This window comes from Sesamum indicum, linkage group LG9, assembly GCF_000512975.1.
Source record: "Sesamum indicum cultivar Zhongzhi No. 13 linkage group LG9, S_indicum_v1.0, whole genome shotgun sequence".
Classification (NCBI taxonomy): Eukaryota; Viridiplantae; Streptophyta; class Magnoliopsida; order Lamiales; family Pedaliaceae; genus Sesamum; species Sesamum indicum.
Genome location: NC_026153.1, coordinates 12,139,629 through 12,158,741, shown reverse-complemented (window position 1 = coordinate 12,158,741; position 19,113 = coordinate 12,139,629). Strand labels below are relative to the sequence as shown.

At 39.0% G+C, this 19,113-nt stretch overlaps 1 protein-coding gene across 1 annotated transcript; it reads right to left on the bottom strand.

The window, feature by feature from the left end:
* LOC105171256 (protein MIZU-KUSSEI 1) lies at window positions 3,817-5,016 on the bottom strand. The gene has a single exon (XM_011092310.2). It carries the CDS (start codon window positions 4,801-4,803, stop codon window positions 4,096-4,098), a length of 708 nt encoding a protein of 235 aa, XP_011090612.1. The 5' UTR covers window positions 4,804-5,016; the 3' UTR covers window positions 3,817-4,095.

Genomic DNA, 19,113 nt, shown 5'->3' with positions numbered 1-19,113 from the left:
AGAAGTCTTTTTGGATAGTACTGATAGGTTGTAAGGCTATTTATTTGATCCCCTTCCAGCCCCCCTCCACCTGTCTTAGGTAAGATTTTATGTTTATTCCACCCGCAACGAAAGGGCCACACTAAGCCGGGGGAGGTCGCACAAAAATAAACTTCTCTCACTAGGGCCCAACATTGGATTTCAGAGTATCAAGGAACATACAGTCTTTTCTAGCCAAAAAATAAAAGAAACATCTATCTCCCAATCTCTTTGAGGTGGTAAAGGAGTACAGTGACCAAAAATTTTCAAAACTTGGTTCTAAACAAAGAACCTTCATTTTATGATAAAAAGAATTATATGGCTGATAGAATTGGGAGATAATTGCATTGGACAGAGTCTTAATCGCTGAAGAATAGACGCAACAGGGGGAGCTAATGGAAACCTCAACCCCGCGTCGAAGTGCTGAAGGGAAAAAGCACAAAACCCAGATGGTGGTTGATGCATACGATCGAAAGATTTGGGAATCCTAATCTCGTAATCATGAGGAATGTAATAGCCCTCTTTGATTTTATGAATGGGAAGTTTAACTGAGCTAACTATGGCAGCCCAAGGTTTTTTCTTCATCCTAGCCTGAAATTTCTCAAGGGTAGTGGGATCCTCAGGGTTATCTACAGGTTTATCTATGGGACGCTTAGATTTAATGGATTTTTTAGCCTTGGGGGGACTACTAGAAGGCACAGGCAAAGGAACTTGATAAGACCTAGGAGAGGTAGCAGACGACCGAGAGCTAGAACTAGAATCTGTATTAGAACTAAAGCTAGAGAAGATATCGTACCTTGAGAAGATAAGGCGAGCTCGAAGTGCGGAAGGACGAGATCGGATGCTTTAAAACCGAGCAGGTACCACTGATTTTGAATGGGAGGCCTATATATAGGAGTCACCCATGGAAAGACGCGCTTGGTGATGTTGACATGTTGCCGATGATCAACGAATGCGACTGTTCATCTCCTTCAAAGAGCAATATAGGCGGGGTGATGTTGACATGTTGCAGATGACCAACGAATGCGACTGTTCATCTCCTTCAAAGAGCAATAAATGTTACTTTGAAGAAGTGGGGGAGTAATGATGGGGATAACCCCAATTTTCAGGCAAAGTACCAAAAATGCCCTTAATGAAGGGCATTTCCGCCATTAGGAATCACAGGATCAGTGTATCAATGGAGGTGGGTCGGATAGACCCGTTATATAACCGAAGACCCGACTCAAGGAGGACCATCCGATCGAATACGCCTATCACCCTGATGGAGACACGTGGCCCAAGCAACAGTATCCACATGGGCCTATAAATACCCCGACGCGTTATTTTCTGAGGTAACTGCATCATTTTATTTTCGACCTATATTCACCTGATCGCACATTTTTACCTCGAACACCACTAACTTGAGCATCGGAGGGTCGTTGTCGGGGACGCACACGACGAGCTCCACGTTATTGTTTTACTCTCAGGAGCCCATTACTTGATCTTGGAAGAGTTAGCATCTAGCTGAGAGGTCAAACCTTGAGGTCGCGAGACTCAAGCAAGATCAGAAGTGATGTCTAATTCACTAAGTCCCAATTGCCATGGGTAGATCAGCACAAATATATACTCCTCCAGGCACAATTTAGATTATGAAAATAAATCCAAAACCCTAAAAATGCATAACTTGAGAGAAACAGGACGACTCAGAACTGAAGATGTATGAATTAGTTATCAAAGGGGACGGCGACGGCAGAGTCAGCGACGGTGGCAGTGGAGACAACGGTGCTACTGAAAGGGAACGGGAGAAAACACTTGTGAAAGGGGTTACAGTTTACGGCATTGGAGAGTGCAGCAAAAGGGATAAAATATGAGTCCATTTTACACTAATAATTTAGTCTTCGATTGATTAATAGTTTTTTATTATTTTTGTAAATCGTAAATTAATAAATAATTGATTAATAAAAATTTCTTTAAATTCTTTCCACTTTCATTAGTTGACCAAGTAATTTTTTTGTTTGACCAGAAAGAAAAAAGAAAATTTTAATTTAAAAATTAAATTTTAGAAGTTTATTTTGAATTAAATTATTTATTAACAAATGACTAAAGCCCACCATCAATACTCCATTTTTCTAGATTAAAATTAAAAAATGTATTTAATTTATGTTCTCTTGGTATATTTCAAAATAGAAATTGTATATTTCTTAAATAATTATTTAAATCTCTATTTCATAGTACAATATTATTATCTACATAGTAAAAATATCAAAATACTAATTCCAATTTTTTTATTTATATTTTCGTTTATCTCCTCGTATCATTTAGAATCCACTAAAAATAATTATTTTGAGAATTTTGTTTTTCATAAAAAAATAAATAATAAATATAAAAATGTCAACACGTTTGTCATCTATTTAAATGATATAGAAAAAAAAATTTTAAAAAAAATCTCTAGTTAAGAATCTTTTTAGAAAAATTTGAGATTTATTTAACACAAAATACCTTAGTTATTGAAGCTTGGAGCATAAGAGTTATGATGAAGGTAAAAACATTTTCCTTCTGGCGATAATTTCTCCTCCGGTTCAGCTCGGCAGTTGTGCTAGTATCTCCACCAATTCAACTAGGCCCCAGAACCCAATAAATATGACGATTTTGCTATTGATTTGAGATTTAATGCTAACTCTTATCAATTTTTGCAAAACAGAAAAATGAATATCCGGGCGAGAAGAACATAAGGATGTTCAATCAAGTATTTCAGCGAACACCTTGAAAGCATTTGAATTTCTTCTACAAACTGTAAAAAACATTACAAAGAAGAAAATTACCTGTTAATGGCTTCGGAAAGAAGCTGTGCCGATGGAGTCGAAGCCGTCCACTAGCGAGAGAGAGTTAGAGGTCTGCTTTCTTTTTTGTTTTCTCCTTCCCGCCATGACAGAGAGAGAGAGTTTCTGCTTTCTTTTTTGTTTTCTCCTTCCCGCCATGACAGAGAGTTAGAGGAGAGAGATGTTCAAGTTGAGAGTTAAGAGAAGAGAGAGGTTCTCAAGTTAATTTCATGTCATGCATGAGTCAATTTAGTCAATTCTCAATTTAATTATATGTATAATTTATTGATATAATTTATTTTATATATATTAAATAAATATAAAATATATTATAGAATACAGAATATATATAATTAATAAAATTAACATATATATATATATATTCGATTTTTCGATTCAATTCGGTTCACCGAGTCTGTGTTTCAATATTTTTATAAATAAAAATTTTTCTATTTACAACATCAGAGATGGAAATAGAGATGGAATATAACATATTTTAGTAAAATTATATATCCGTCTCTAAAATAAAAATTATAATAATTTATAAAAAAGAAAAGTTTCGGTCTCTAAATCCGTCTTTGATACAGACGGACTTAATTCTATCTTTAAATTTTTGTATTTGATACCCTGTTTTCTTATAGTGCGACTCAATCGAATATAAATCAATTATATGACAAGTGCAATATACCTATCGCATAATTTATGTGCAATTTAAGAAAAGTAATACAGTTTTCTATAATACAGTTTAAAATTTTGGCATTCTTCTCAAATAAAAAACCTAATTAAGATGCAACTAATTACAAAAAGAAAAGTTGTTCTAACATGTACATCATTACAAAGAAACAATTCAAAAACTCTTTACACAAAATGAAGATTTCAAATTCATGACCACCCCCTACCCCCTCTTCCCCCATCCCCCACCAAAAAAATCCTGAATGTTTGTTCGGATCATCACATATAATCCTCATAATGGAATTAAAACTGAAAAATGACTCACAAATCAATGTGAATTCTCAGCTCTGTATACACAATTCTTCCTTAAAAGCTCTACGTACTATCCCGACCATCTGCATGGCCAGGTATATTCCTTAAAGAAAACTTCATTCTCGGACGAACACACGACACGTCCAAAGAACCAGCACCGAATGCTCATCATATTCAAGTAATTCTTAGGAAATCCCACAACTCCAAATTCTGGATAATTATATGAATTCCTATCGGATAAATGATTACAATCATCTGGAAGTCGAAATCCTGAAACCTCCTTAAAATGACCTAATCATACTCGTACAAAGAAAATACTCAATTCAGGTCCATTATTCCCATCCGGGCTCAACATATACAGAGTCTCCGAATCCCTTGACCCTACAACCCTATCAAAGTGCGCCCGCATGTACGCCAACTCCCCGTCAGGCCCCTCCACCTCCGACCGCCCTGGCAGAACTCCGGCGCCCATGGATACCGCCTTCAGCACCTCCATCACGTGCAAATCCTCCTCCGATGCCTCCCTTTTCACTCCGTACCCTATCTTCTTTCCGTTGCAAAACATCGACCACAGCGGCTCCTCCATCAGTTCCGTCTTGTCCTTGTCGTCTCGCTTGTCGCATTCCAGGGCGATCCTCACCATGCCCAAGCTCATTTCCTTCTGCAGAATGTGGGTTTGCATGGCGAGCTCCACCACCAACGTGGGCAGGGTGCGGGAGTTCTCCTGGATCGACAGGCTGACGCGGCCTTTCCTGTACCCAAAGAGCGTGCCGGTGATCCGGGCGCCGGCTATGACTTTGCTATCGGGCAGGCGGCCGCTGGGAAGGGAGGGGAACTTGCAGGCGGGTGTGATGATGGGGAACGACCGGAAGACGTTCCGGAAAACGCGGAATACTTTGCTGGGCTTGCTTCTCTTCTTGGTGGAGGGCTGAACGAGGGTGAGAGCTGTTGGGGGCGGCGGCGGCGGCGGCGGAGGATTGGACGGCCCTGGCGCATCTCCCATCACCGGAGCAGCAATGGGAGGACGACGACCATGGACGACGACGAATGTGGGGGGTTTGTTTGAGAAGTTTAGAGAGAGATCAGAAACAGGCGGTGATTGTTTTAGTGAGAGAAAGCTAATATCAGGCGGTGGTTTGAGGTTGCAGACGATGGAAAAATGTGGTTGCGGAGATTGGGGAGATTAAGGCTCCTAAAGGGAAATCAAGCAAACGAGAAAAATGGGCAATGGCAATGAAGGATTCCAAGTTTTATCTTGATTCTGTGGAAGAAGAGTTCCTACGTATTCGGGACTCGAAATTATACAGGAACGACTATCATCGTTCAAACCCTAGAAACTGTATCTTCCTTCCACTTTTTTTGCATTGATCGACCAATGAAATATTTTTTGCTTTGACTCAAAGTATCAGAACTTTGTTAGCTGAGTGGTTCACTGTCCGAAAAAAATGACCAAATATTACACAATAAATACAATTATTATACTATTATTCTAGAAAAATTCTAACTCAAATTGAATGTTGCCGACCTAAATCAATTATATGACAAATGCAATGCATTTACTGTGTGATTGATTTATAATTCAGCAAAAATGACAAATTGCATATCGAGTGTATTACATTTACTTTGTGACTAGATTGATTTGAGCAAACTGGATTTTGGGTAAATATTTTCTTATTACCATGTACACCAACGTTAAGTATTTTTCAACAAAATAAAGAAATATTCTTTATTTTTTGGGTATCAATTGTTTACTAGTGCTACATGAAGTACATATTATTCACACAAATTTCGAGTTTTAAAAAATACGGACAAATTAATTTTATACACTTAAATAGAAAAGAGTTATAATATTGTGAATTGTTGATTGTCCCTTGATCCTTTTCTTCAAATTGCAATTCAAGAGCTAGAGACTTGTCCTGAGTTTGGAACACATATTCAAAACTGAAATAACAATGGTATTAGAAATGATCAGTCACTATTTAGAAACACTTATTTGAACACTTATAAGGAGTCAATCTCGTATGGCCCAAAAGAGATTGACCTAATAAGAAATGTTAAGCCCAGATATAGGCCCACCAACCCAAGAGAGATTCAGCCCGCCTAAATCACCATGCTGGGCCCAAGGGAGGGACATCCTACCATTTGGCTTGGCCCAAGGGGAGGCCCGCTAGGCCCAGCCCAAGAGAGTACCCCTAGACCGAAGTCCAGTCAAGGAAGGAAGCATACTCTGTCAAATATGACCCAAGGAAGAAGCCCAATTTGAAGACCTGCTGCTCCCTTCAAAGCTAGCCTGTAAGAATGAAGGTGCCCTCAAGAAGTTGAACTTTTCAGCATGGAAGGACTCTTCGCCAGGTAGGAGTTTGAGCGTAGAAGGAGTCTCCGTTCACTCGGAAGACTTGTTGCTTCAGGAACGGATAAGGAGAAGCCTTACCCATAGGATCCCCACCTTTTTTGTTGATCATGCGGATCCCCTTAGCAGGACTCCTATTGTAAGGGAACTCCTCCTCTATAAACAGAGGCGGTATCCCTCGACAAGCGGCTCCCTGGCCAGACTCTTGGACCCTTCTTACTGCTCTTCTATTACTCTAACTCTGTGCTCTTCCATACGAAATTCTCATTTCTTTCATAATTTCTCGTCATATTTTATCTTTATTTTTATCTATTCTTAAATCCGAGACTAACTTAAACATCGGAGTGGTAACACTTTATTTTGCAGGTTCTCTTTCTCAAGAGCTTTCACTTGATTAGTCCAAATCTAATATCAAGATCCAAGAATTTTAGACTCGTGCTAAAATCGCACGCATCACCAATAATAATATTTTTACATCATAATATAAATAATCACAAAAATTAGAACAATATATAATCCCAATAATAACATTATTTGAATAATAATGTAAATATCAAAAATATTAGATCAATATTCCCTATAATAATATTTTTACATAATAATATAAATAATCACAAAAAATAGATCAATATATAATCCCAATAATAACATTATTTAAATAATAATGTAAATAATCACAAAAATTAGACCAATATTCCCAATAATAATATTTTTAAATAATAATGTAAAAAATCAAAAAAAATTAGATCAATATTCCCAATAATAATATTTTTAGATAATAATGTTAATAATCACAAAAATTAGACCAATATTCTAAATAATAATATTTTTACATAATAATATCAATAATCATAAAATTAGACCAATAATTCCAATAATAACGTTATTTTCAAAATGATGTCAACAATAATAATATCAAGGTAATATTTCAAATTAAAATACAATTACATAATCATTAAAAATAGAAAAGAGGACAATATTTTCAATAATTAATAATTATTTAAAAATATATAGTTTCTTTATAACTACGTACAAACATATCACGGATGCCTGTAAGCTTGTTTAGTCCATCAAGTGAATTTTGTCAGTAGAACTAGTTAGATTTATCCATCTTGGTTTGTCAATATAGAAGGAGGAGGCTCACTCAGCGTAGCCTAATATCATAGCCCAACCACCAGATATTTGGCCCAACACTCGTGTCCACATCTCTCTTCAGAGCAAACGTGGCATGTACCTGGACCCTCTGTGTTTACCCTTTATCCAGTGTGGAGGACGCGTGTTGAGGGAGGTTCCCTCAAGAGCTCGTACTCTTGAGTCAGCCCGACTCCCTCGGACCACGAGTCCTCCTCATTCAAGGATTCTCTTTCCCATTCAAATAACGGTTCTAATTGCAAGGTTACTAGAATATAAGAATGAATCACAGCTCATCTCAGCTGGCTCTATCTGTTTACCCTAGAAATAGGGAGCACATTCGGTTCCTTGAGAAGAGGGACACTAATCTATAAATAGAGGTCCTATCCCTATGCGAGGGAATATCTTCAACAGCTAACTTTTGGCTATTATTCTGCTGCATATATTTTGCACTATTAAACACGAATTTCACTTCTATTTTCCCTCATTACGCTTAATTCTTTCATTACGTTTTATTATTCAAACTTATTATTTCCTAAATTCAATCCTAACTTAGGCGTGGAGTGCTCACTTATTGTTTTGTAGGTCCGCTTTTCAAATTCTTTGTTGGTTGATCTAAGCACATTACCTAAAGTCCAAGTCCGTTGAATCTATGCCAAAATCGGACGCATCAAGTGGCGCCTTATGTGGGAAACTTGAGTTAAAGATGTGAGTTACCATCGAAACCCCTAGCAATGCTGCAAATAAGCAAAAGGCTATGGAGACTTCTGGCAACAACCAACCTCTACAGGTCGTTGCAGGAACCTCCCTGACTCCAATTAGTGGAGAATCAGCCCCAGCTATTCTCGCACCCAGGCTACCTTCAGAGTGATGGATCCTATAGTTGATCCACCAAGACGAAGCACCTTCTCGGACATCACCTCAGGGAAAATCTCCCCAACTTTGTTGGGTGCTATCCAACAGGTGGTTGCGGCGGCAATTCGAGAACAGATGGAAGTGCTTCTGCCCACTCGTCAGGTTCCTGTAAGGGATGTTGTCATCCCTAAATAATGAATAGAAGGAGGCCCGGTTAAAGGAGATGACCCAATATCCAGAACCCAACTGATTGGAGAATAGGGACCCCCTCGAGCAGTTTCACAAGAGGTCTCCCAACAATGGCTGGCGCACATGGAGTGCCTTCAGAAAGGTCTCCTAGATGTTCAACATCAGATTGCAAGAGCCCCGGAAGACGACCATAAAGGTATCCCCTTTACCGAAGCAGTGATGGCGGACGAACTTCCAGCAAATTGTCGTACCCCAAATATCATTGAATATAATGGGACGACTGACCCCCAAGAGCATCTCTCGCGTTTTGAGAGTGCAGCCCTTTTTCACAGATGGGATCAAGTATCGTGTCTTTGTTACCACATTTACCAGGGTTGCACAATAGTGGTTCAATCAGTTGCCCGTGGGAGCGATAGGAAGTTTTAAAAAATTTTGATCGCTCTTTTTGCACCAGTTTGCCAGCAGTCGTAGCTCCGAAAGATGAAGTCAGCGTTTTCGCGGTACGTCAAAAAACCAACTAGCCATTGAAGGAGTACCTACAGAGTTCAATGCTACTGCGTTAGAGGTGTCCTTTGCCACACAAGAAGTGAAAGCCAACGCTTTCTCCCAAGGACTCGTTATTTCTTCAAGTCCTTGGCCAAAAACTCTGTTTCAAAGTTCGACGCTCTTATTCGTGCAACAAAATATATCAACATGGAGAATGCTCAATTTTCCAAAAAGGAAAGAAGTGCAAGCGGTCTCCTCGAAGAAGCCTCAAACTGATTTTCGAGACAAGATACCACCTTTCTAGAGGGTTAATGCAGTATACACTCATTTACAGTACCCATTACTCAAGCCCTTATGGCAGTTGAAGGAAAAAGTCTGCTAACTCGTTCTATGTCATGGAGAGAAATCCCTCAACGTACCAAGTTGAATAAGTTATGTCGTTTCCATAACGATTACAATCGTAGCACTAAAGAATGGTAACATTTTGAAGAAAGAGATTGAAAGGCTTATCCAGAATGGATATCTGCAGGAATATGTTTGTTAGGAAAAAGCTCGAGAAATGGGGCCATATAGAAAGCAAGAGATTGATAAAGGGAAACACACTTAGGAGAAAAACATAAAAGTACATTTGGAAGCAAGGCCGACACTAGCGACTCTCCTTATAAAGGAGTCATTTAAATGATTGCAGGAGGCCCAAATGGAGGCGACTCTCATCACGCTAGGAAAGCCTAAGTCAGAGAGGCACCTGGTATAACCATAAAAGAAATATTGAATATTGGAATGATGGAGGACGCCCCCTCATCCAATTCGAAAGGGCAGAACGGTCAGGTCGCAAAAGCTTTCATAATGATGTTGTGGTCATCATGGTATTGCTAGCCAATTATGAAGTAGGACGTACCTTCATAAATTCAGGAAGTCCTGCAGATATATTGTTTGGGGAAGCCTACGACCAGATGTAGCTGGGGGACACCCCTTTAGAAAAGTGAACACCTCTTTGTACGGCTTCGTGGGGGAGGTAGTCCATCCTAAGGGCATGGTTTCACTCTCATTGACCCTAGGTATTGGCGCCACTCGAAAGACTTTCCTGTTTAAATTTTTAGTAGTGGATACTGCCTCAGCCTATAACGTCATTCTGCGGAGACTAGCCCTAAATGCTTTCCAAGCTATAATTTCAACATATCACGTGAAAATCAAATTCCCTTTCCAATCTTACAAATGTTATGTGGAAGCTGTGCGCAAATGGCAAAAAAAAAAAAAACAAAGTCGAAGTACCTAAGGAAGCGCCCCTAAGCAAGCGAAAGAAGGGGATTGCAGAAAATAAAGAAAACAAGGGGGCATCCCTCAAGGTTCAGTCGGTTGAAGAATTTATCAATATTAAACTTGTACCTGTAGATCCAGAAAAATTTACTCGCTCTCAAATGGAGGATGCAACACATGAAGAAATAATCCAATGCTTACGTCGCAATGTAGACATCTTTGTATGGATCCCCTAAGATTTAGAAGGGATTCACCCTAATGTCATAGCACACCATCTTAACATGGATCCCCACATCAAACCCGTAAAATAAAAGAAGAGACACATCGGGCCTGAAAAAGATAAAATAATCCAAGCTGAAATCGATAAATTATTCGCGGCAGGACACATCGAAGAAATACAATTCCCTGAATGGCTATCCAATGTCGTATTAGTACACAAACCAGAGGGAAAATGGAGAATGTGCATCGACTTCATGGACCTCACATGCCCCAAGAATTTTTATCTTCTACCTCGAATTGACCAACTGGTGGATTCCACCTCGGGATGTGGATTGTTAAGCATGATGAGTGCATTTCAAGGATATCATCAAATAATGTTGGCCCCAGAAGATCGTAAAAGAGTCAACTTCATCACTTCCTCTAGAACATTTTGCTACGTGCCATGCCATTTGGTCTAAAGAACGCTGGAGCCACCTACCAACGCTTGGTAGATAAAATATTTCATTCACAAATTGGAAGAAACGTGGAAGTATACGTAGATGACATGTTGGTAAAAAGCAAAGAGACCAAAGACTATGTTGAAGACTTAGAAGAAACATTTTTTGTTCTAAGGAATTATCGACTAAAGCTCAATCCCTAAAAATGCGCCTTCGGTGTGAAGGGGGGACGTTTTCTTAGATTTATTGTCACCCAAGGAGGAATTGAGGCTAACTTCCTCAAGATCAAATCCATTTTAGACTTGAAGGCCCTCTCCAATATTATCGAGGTATAAAGATTAACTGTGAGAGTGGCAGCACTCAGCCGTTTCATTTCCAAGTTGGTAGAGAAAAGCCTACCCTTTTTCAAGACCGTACGGAAGGTAAAGAATTTTGAGTAGGACAGTGCGTGTCAACAGGCCTTTGAAGAACTCAAACGATATTTAGCGGGACTCCCTCTACTGGTGAAACCATCTCCAAGGGATACCGTGTATGTGGACCTATTCACCACCCCCAAGCGGTCAGCTCCGTCCTCATTCGCTAAGAAAATGGGAAACAAATGCCCATTTACTAAATTAGCAAAATACTCAATAGAGCAGAGGGACAATATACCTTTATTGAAAAAATAGCCATCGGGGTCGTCATCACTGCCAAAAGACTACAACCCTATTTTCTTTTGCATTCTATTGGGGTAAAAACTAATCTTCCTTTAAAGAAAACACCGGAAAAGCCAGATATTTCTGGACGATTGGTAAAATGGACGGTAGAATTAAGTGAATATGATATCTCTTACCTACCATGGACTACTGTCAAAGTGCAAGCTTTAGCCGAATTTTTCTCCGAGATAGCAGAGACATTTGGAGAAGACACCCCCCAAGCTGAAAAATGGTTATTATATGTAGATGGATCATCCACAATCTAGGGTAGTGGTGCGGGCACAGTCATCACTTCACCTCAAGGAGAGGATTTATAATTCGCCATCAAATTCAGGTTCAGGGCCTCCAATAATGAGCCCAAATACGAAGCACTTGTAACAGGTTTCAAAATGGTGCATGAAACGAGAGCTAGACACTTAATAGCTTACTCAAATTCACAGTTAATAGTCAAACAAGAGGAGGGCTCATACGAAGCTAAGGAACAAAATATGATACAATATCTACAACAAATAGAAAAACTAAAGACATTATTTGAAAGCTTTAAGATCATGTAAATCCCCAAGGAGAAAAAAATGCTAAAGCAGACTGCCTCTCCAAATTGGCTAGTGCTTTAGACGATTGTCAGACGAGACATATACCTCCCAAACCAAGATCTCCAATTCATATTCTTATCATATCCTCCTCGAGAGATTAGAGGACACCCATTATCCAATGGCTCGAAGAGGGATGTCTTCTAGATAATAGGTGGGAGGCAGCAAAATTTAAGGCTTGAGCCTCCCTTTTTTACTTCAAGGAGGGGTCCTCTACAAACAATTCTTCATCTACCCTCTATTCCGGTGTCTATCGTAGCAAGAGGGACTACATATTTTTAAGGAAATACATAGTGGCTACTGTTGAGCCTATGTAGGGACATGGGTCCTTGCTAATGAAGCATTAGGGGCAGGATACTTCTAGCCTTCCATTAAATAAGATGACTGCTGGTGTGCAAATGTGGGAAATGCCAAAACCACTTCCCCCTCATACATCAACCTGCGAAACCCCTCACAACCATGTTGTCACCTTGTCCTTTTGCACAATGGGGAATAGATATTGTGGGACCTTTCCCCCTAGCTCCTTGTGAAAGAAAATTTCTTCTAGTAGCCATTGACTACTTCACCAAGTAGGTAGAACTCAAACCACTAGCTCGTATAACGGAAATAGAAGTGATGAAGTTCATATGAAAGAACATCATATGCCGTTTTGACTCCCTTGAGAAATAATCTCAAATAATGGCTAACAGTTTCAAGGTCATAGAATACAAGATTGGTGCAAAGGCTTGCATATTAAGCAAATATTTACATCACTGACACACCCCCAGTCTAATGGACAAGTGGAAGTCACTAACCCAATACTAGTGCAAGGAATCAAGAGGAGACTTAAACGAGTTGGTGGAAACTGAACGGAAGAATTAACTAGCATTTTATGGGCATATCGCTCGACTCCTCGAGGGTCTATGGGAGAAAGCCCCTTCACATTAGTTTATGGGAATGAGGCTGTTATCTCAGCAAAATTGGAAATACCCTCCACATAGTTTTACACTTCTCCAAGGAAAACAATACAGTTACTAAAAGAGAACCTGAATCTTATCGAATAATTATGAGAGAAGGTTTTCATTCACATATAAAGATACAAAAATATTATGATAAATGCCCACAACAGAAGAGTGAAAATATGAAATTTTCAGGTTGGAAATCTAGTGCTATGAAGGGTGGATACCTTAAAACTAGTTGAAAAACTAGACTCCACTTGGGAAGGACCCTATAAAATCATAGCAGTCATAGGCCGAGGAGTATATGAATTAAAAAATCTTAAAGGGCACCCCCTTTCGCTACCATGGAATGTACAAAACCTCAAGAACTACTAGGCGTGAAGGAACCTCCTTCATGGACTGTAAGTCCTCCTAATGGACATCCCCCAAAAGTCCTCTTGAAGAACCCCCTTAAATAAATTCTGTTGAAGGACTCCCACTGAACAAGTCCTCTTTAAGAACTCTCTTTAAAAAAGTGGTCCTGAATGATATCCCCCCAAGTCCTCCTACAGGACACCCTCTAAGTCCCCGTAAAAAGATCAACTCTTTCAGAAGGACGCCTTCATAAACAGGCATTAGGGGTCAACCATTAAAACAGCAAACAGACACTTCCTAGAGTCCTATAGCAATCAGGGATATCCCCTAACTAGAGGTATGAAATTCTATTTTACGTGCATAATAAGGCGACGTACTGAACAATACATAAGAGTAAGCCCTGACAATGAGGCAGCAGGCATCCGATAGCAAAAACAAGCCTCACATACCTTTTATTTTTTCTCATGCATCTTTCTTATACTTATCATGTGATCGAAATTTTAATCCTAGTTCCAAGAAAATGCAGGGAAAACCCTAGAGGAGTACCCTTCCCCCAAGGTACTTATCATGGCAGAATATAAAGCAAACATCCTCGTAGGCACAAAACCAAAAGGTCTATCCTATTTCAATATGTCAAAAAGAGCCTGGCCTAAAAGCATGGTCGGGCCTGGAAAAGCATCCACCAAATTGTTTCATCCCTCTATCATGGGGGGAAAGAGCAGATTAAGAAAATTAAAATATATTTTTAAAGAGCCCCATAAGCAGGGTCTTCTTTCTTTTCTTCTTTAGCTAAAGAGGCAGCAATGGTTGAGGCTTCAGGCGGCCTTGCATCAACTCGAGGGCGTCCCCTTCCTTTGGCTTATGGTCTACATCTCTTGAGAGGTCGCCCGCTAAAGAACTAATTGTTGCTTCAGAGGCGGGGACCCCTCACTTCGGCTCAACCTCCCCCAATATGCAGTCTAAATCTTCCCCTACAAAATATGCTTTCCCAAATTAAACCAAGACAGAGAACAAGCGTGAGTTAATGCGAAAGAGAGAAAGAAAGGCAAACCTGATTTGAGGCAGAGGTCTCTACCCACTGTAGTGGGAGTGTCGGTAAAGGGCTTTGGAGCATTGCAGCCGCAAGATCAAGGAAGGAAATCTCTTCCCCAGTTGGAGGGTACCCGTGGGCCTTAAACTGTTCCTTGCATGCCACAAAGCCATATTTGAAGTATGGCCCAGCTATTACAACCACCTAGTTTTGATATTCCTCAAACTTCCTAAATTGCTCGAGGCGGCTGGCAGAATAGTCCTCCAAATAACACTGGCCATCTGCAGTATCAGGAAAATCAAGGGAGACCTTCTCCACAACTTTCTTAAGTGCCTTCTCATGACTTTAGGCCTGTTTTTTGGAGTTTCTTCATATCCTTCTCCAATTCCTGGTAGCGGCTGGCTACCTCCTTCTTGTCCTCCCAAAGCTTGGTCTCCTCCACCCCCAAGTGCTCGTGGAATATACCTTGAGTATATAGGAAGAGGCTATCCCTTCCAGCTCCTCCTTCGGCAAACATGACCACAGATGGTTATCCCCAGTAGACAGCCCCCCCTTCATAAGCTCAGACATCAATGGCGCATTGCTCCCCCTCTCCTGGTCAAAGGATTGATGGGTATGCAAGCAAGTGAAACAGGAGCGAGAGACCCTGAGGGATACGCCTATTTAATCCTTAAGAAAAGGGGGAGGGGGAGGCCCCGAAGGTGACTTTGTGGAACTGGCAGGAGAAACACCAAAGGAACTCAACTTCGCTCTCTTGGAGGAGCCCCCCGAGGTGACACAAGGTGTAGGAGAAGCAGCGCGTTTCCTTTTGGACTCATTGGAAGAAGTGGCCCCCTTAAGAGACGGAGAAGAAGGGGTCCCTCCAGCTCGAACCCCCGAAGTATGATCCTGCATTAACTTGTTGAACATGATGTTATTTGATTCAAAAAATAATCTGGATTATAACCCAAGACAAATAAAGTGAAAAGGCCTAAGACCCCATCGATGAATATGATAGCCAAGAAGGAAGAGGCCCACTCAGCGTAGCCCAATATCATAGCCCAATCACCAAATAATGGGCCCAACAACCGTGTCCACTTCTCTTTTCAGAGCACACGTGGCATGTACTTGGACCCTCTGCATATACCCTTTATCGAGCGTGGAGGGCGCATGTTGAGAGAGCTTCCCTCAAGAGCTCGAACTCTTGAGTCATCCAGATTCCCTGAGGACCAGGAGTCCTCCTTAGTCAAGGATTCTCTTTCCTATTAGAATAACGGTATTAATGGCAAGATTACTAGAATAATCATGGCTCATATTAACCAGCTTTATCCGTTTACCCCATAAATAGGGAGCACATTCAGTTCCTTGATGAAGAGGAACACTTTTGTATAATTAGAGGTCCTATCCACAAGCGAGTGGATATCTTCAATAGCTGACTTTTAGCTATTATTCTGCTGCATTTGTTCTACACAAGTAAACATGAATTTCACTTCTATTTTCCATCATTACGCTTCATTCTTTCATTATATTTTATTATTCAAACTTATTATTTCCTAAATCCATTACTAACTTGGACGTTAGAGTGGTAACTTGTTGTTTTGCAGGTCCTTTTTTTCAAATTCTTTGTTGGTTGATCTAAGCCCATCGCTTGAAGTCCAAGTTTGTTGAACGCGTGTAACTTTATAGCAAAAAGTTCATGTAATCGGGTAAACAAGCTTAAAGAATTATAAATTTTATCAGAATTAACGAGTACAATAATCATAACTTCATGATAATATTTTAGATGTGTAAAAATTAGTATATTCTTTTTTTATTTACAGATCAATGTCAATAATCATAAAATTTAGACTAATATTTCTTAATAATTTGTTTAGATTATGTGTAGTGGTACACCTCTTGTGCCACGTGGTCAAGGACGTGCTCGTCGTCGTGGCCTGCCACTTCCAGCAACACCGCCGGATGCTTCCCATGTTGGGAAAGCAGTACTTCGACAACCCCTACCACCTAACCTGACTGCATCGTCCCCTGACCCCCCAGACTGCAGATGATGCTGGACTATCTGGAGCTGCAATAGCAGTTGATGCGCCGATACAGCAATTTGCCATACCGGCGGCTACTCCACCACCACCAATAGTCCACCCACCATCAGCACTCTAGTACATTAGCCTTGATGACGCGAGGTAAATTTGTTTATCAAATTTTTTTAGTATTATTTTATTTTAAAAATATCTATTTAACATATCCTTTCAGGTCTGAATACCAATTTCATGAGCGGATCAATGCAGTCGTGCGGGGACACTCTCCCCACCCGTGGCCATGTTTGAGGTAGGTACTGCTTGACCACCAATATTTTTGATTTGTAAGCATGAAGGTAGTGAAATTTAAATTAATTTGATTTTATGTACTAATTAATTGTTTAATGAATTTTACTAATATTTTGTGTAAATTTATTATTGTAGATGACCTACTGGTGGGAATGTGATGACAAGTCCATGTTTTGGATCTTCCACAAATGGGCCGACAAGTACGTTTGGAAGATTCTGTTGCCCAGTCCAGCCTGGTCAAGCCACTCTGGCTGGCCAATGAGGTCTAGCTCCAACATCAGATGTATTGGGCCAGCGAGGATTTCCAGGAGGAATCCTCTAAGAATAAGACGAATCGGGCAGTGAACCCCACGGCAACTGGACCGGGCTGAGGTCAGTGGAGGTGGCAATAAATAGCTAAATTATTAATATTATTCTTTTAAAATAAATTAATTCTTGGTTAAAACTACTAATGATTTGTTTGTTTTGCAAGAGATGTTCCAGAAGCTGCTGGAGGATCGTCAGCCTTAGCCTACAGATGAGGACCATGATGCCCCCACCGAATTGAAGGTTTCGGTAGCGATGACGGAACATCAGATGTGGCTGGTTGCAGTCGGGGCGATAACAAGGGCTAAGTATTTGACTTTAGTTCTGGGTCTCCAGCCAGAGCTTTATATCACCATCACCACCCCTACCGATGCCACCAGCACTAAACCCGGCCATGGAGGACCCCATCGGTCGTCTCGGACGATGATGGCCGACATGATGGCCATGATGAAGGAGATGCAGGTCTCCTCCTCGACCGTACCACCTCCTCAGACAAACTCCCCGGCCTCAAACTAGCATGATGTGGACGTCATTGAAGAGGAGGAGTTAGATGAGGTTTTAATTTTTATTCATTTTTATAATTAAATAATTTTTTATATTAATATAATATTATTCTTAATTATTCATAAGTCATAATGTTTATTACATTCCATTAAAAATTTATTAAATTAATTTAATTATATATGAAATTTTATTAAAATATATAAATTCAAATTTATTCAATATATTAATAAATTATAAAATTACATATAAATTATAAATTTAAAAAATTAAGAACAATTTTAGTAATGATAAAGAAAATGTTACAAAATTTAAATAAATAACCGTTCCAAACACCGTTACTGAAGTAGTTCTAAACACGAGTTCTTAAACTGCACTGATCATTCCAAATACCATTGCTACAACCATTTTAAACGAGTGTTCCTAAATAGTGGTTGATCGTTCCTAATACCATTACTATTTCAGTTTCACATACGTGTTGTAAACTAAGAAAGATCGTTCCTAATACCACTACTAAAATAGTTCTATATACGTTTTTCTAATTAAGACTAACCACTCCTAAATCTGATAAAGAATACAATTCCAAAAACTATTCCTAAATTTATCACCAATACAAATAAAAATAATTCCAAAATTCAGGCACGAGAATTACGAAAACCGTTTAAAAAATTCCCCGACAAAAATTACGTAGCCGTTGCAAATTCAGTCAAAAATATTCCAATTCAAAAAAACAAAAATTTGATAATTCAATATTAAGAACAATTTTTATAGAGTGTTACAGTTCCCATCCCAAAAAGGAACGATTTTGCCTGAATTATTCCTAAATTTTTGTAACGCCATTTGTAAGGATGGATTTTTTTACCATTCCAAGATTCACTCCAAATAAGCTAGATGTTCTCGAAACTATTCCAAAGACAAATAAGGAAAAAAAATCGTTCCTAAACCCACTCCAAATTTCGCCTTTTTTGTAGTGAATAATTACTTAAATTGGATTTAATTAATTATATTGGTCACACACGCTGAAATCTAGCTGAAGATCAACCTAAAAGGTCACACAAAAATCATTGTAAAAGTGATGGAATTAATTTAAAATTAATTTTGGAATAAATAAATTAATTTAATTGGATTGAATTAATTCATTGAAGAGAAAATAAATAATTGAATCATTTATTTGAGATAATCCATTGGATGGATAGACAATAATTTAATTGAATGAATCAATTAAATTTTGGCTTAGCATTTTAAATTAATTGAATTAATTTAAAAATGCTTAGGTAATTAATTTATGGATTGGATTCATTAATTAATTAGTAGATGGGTTTGTTTAATTAATGGATTGGATTCATTATTTAATGAAGATGAGATTAAATTAATTAGTTGGACTAATTAATTGTTTGAGTTTGATTAACAAATTAGATTTATTAATTAAGTATATTTGTGGTTGTGTATATTTAATTAGATTAAATATTCATATGGATTTTTTTATTGGATATTTATTTAAAATTAAATTAAATAATAAACTTAATGGATTAAGAATACGCTTGATTAATTTGTTGAACAAATTAAAATAAACCCAATCCTAATATACTAAAACCCTAGCCACAATTAAAGAGAATTAGTGCCCAAGTGGTCACTTGGAGCAACCACTCGGCCACATCACCTTCATTGTGGG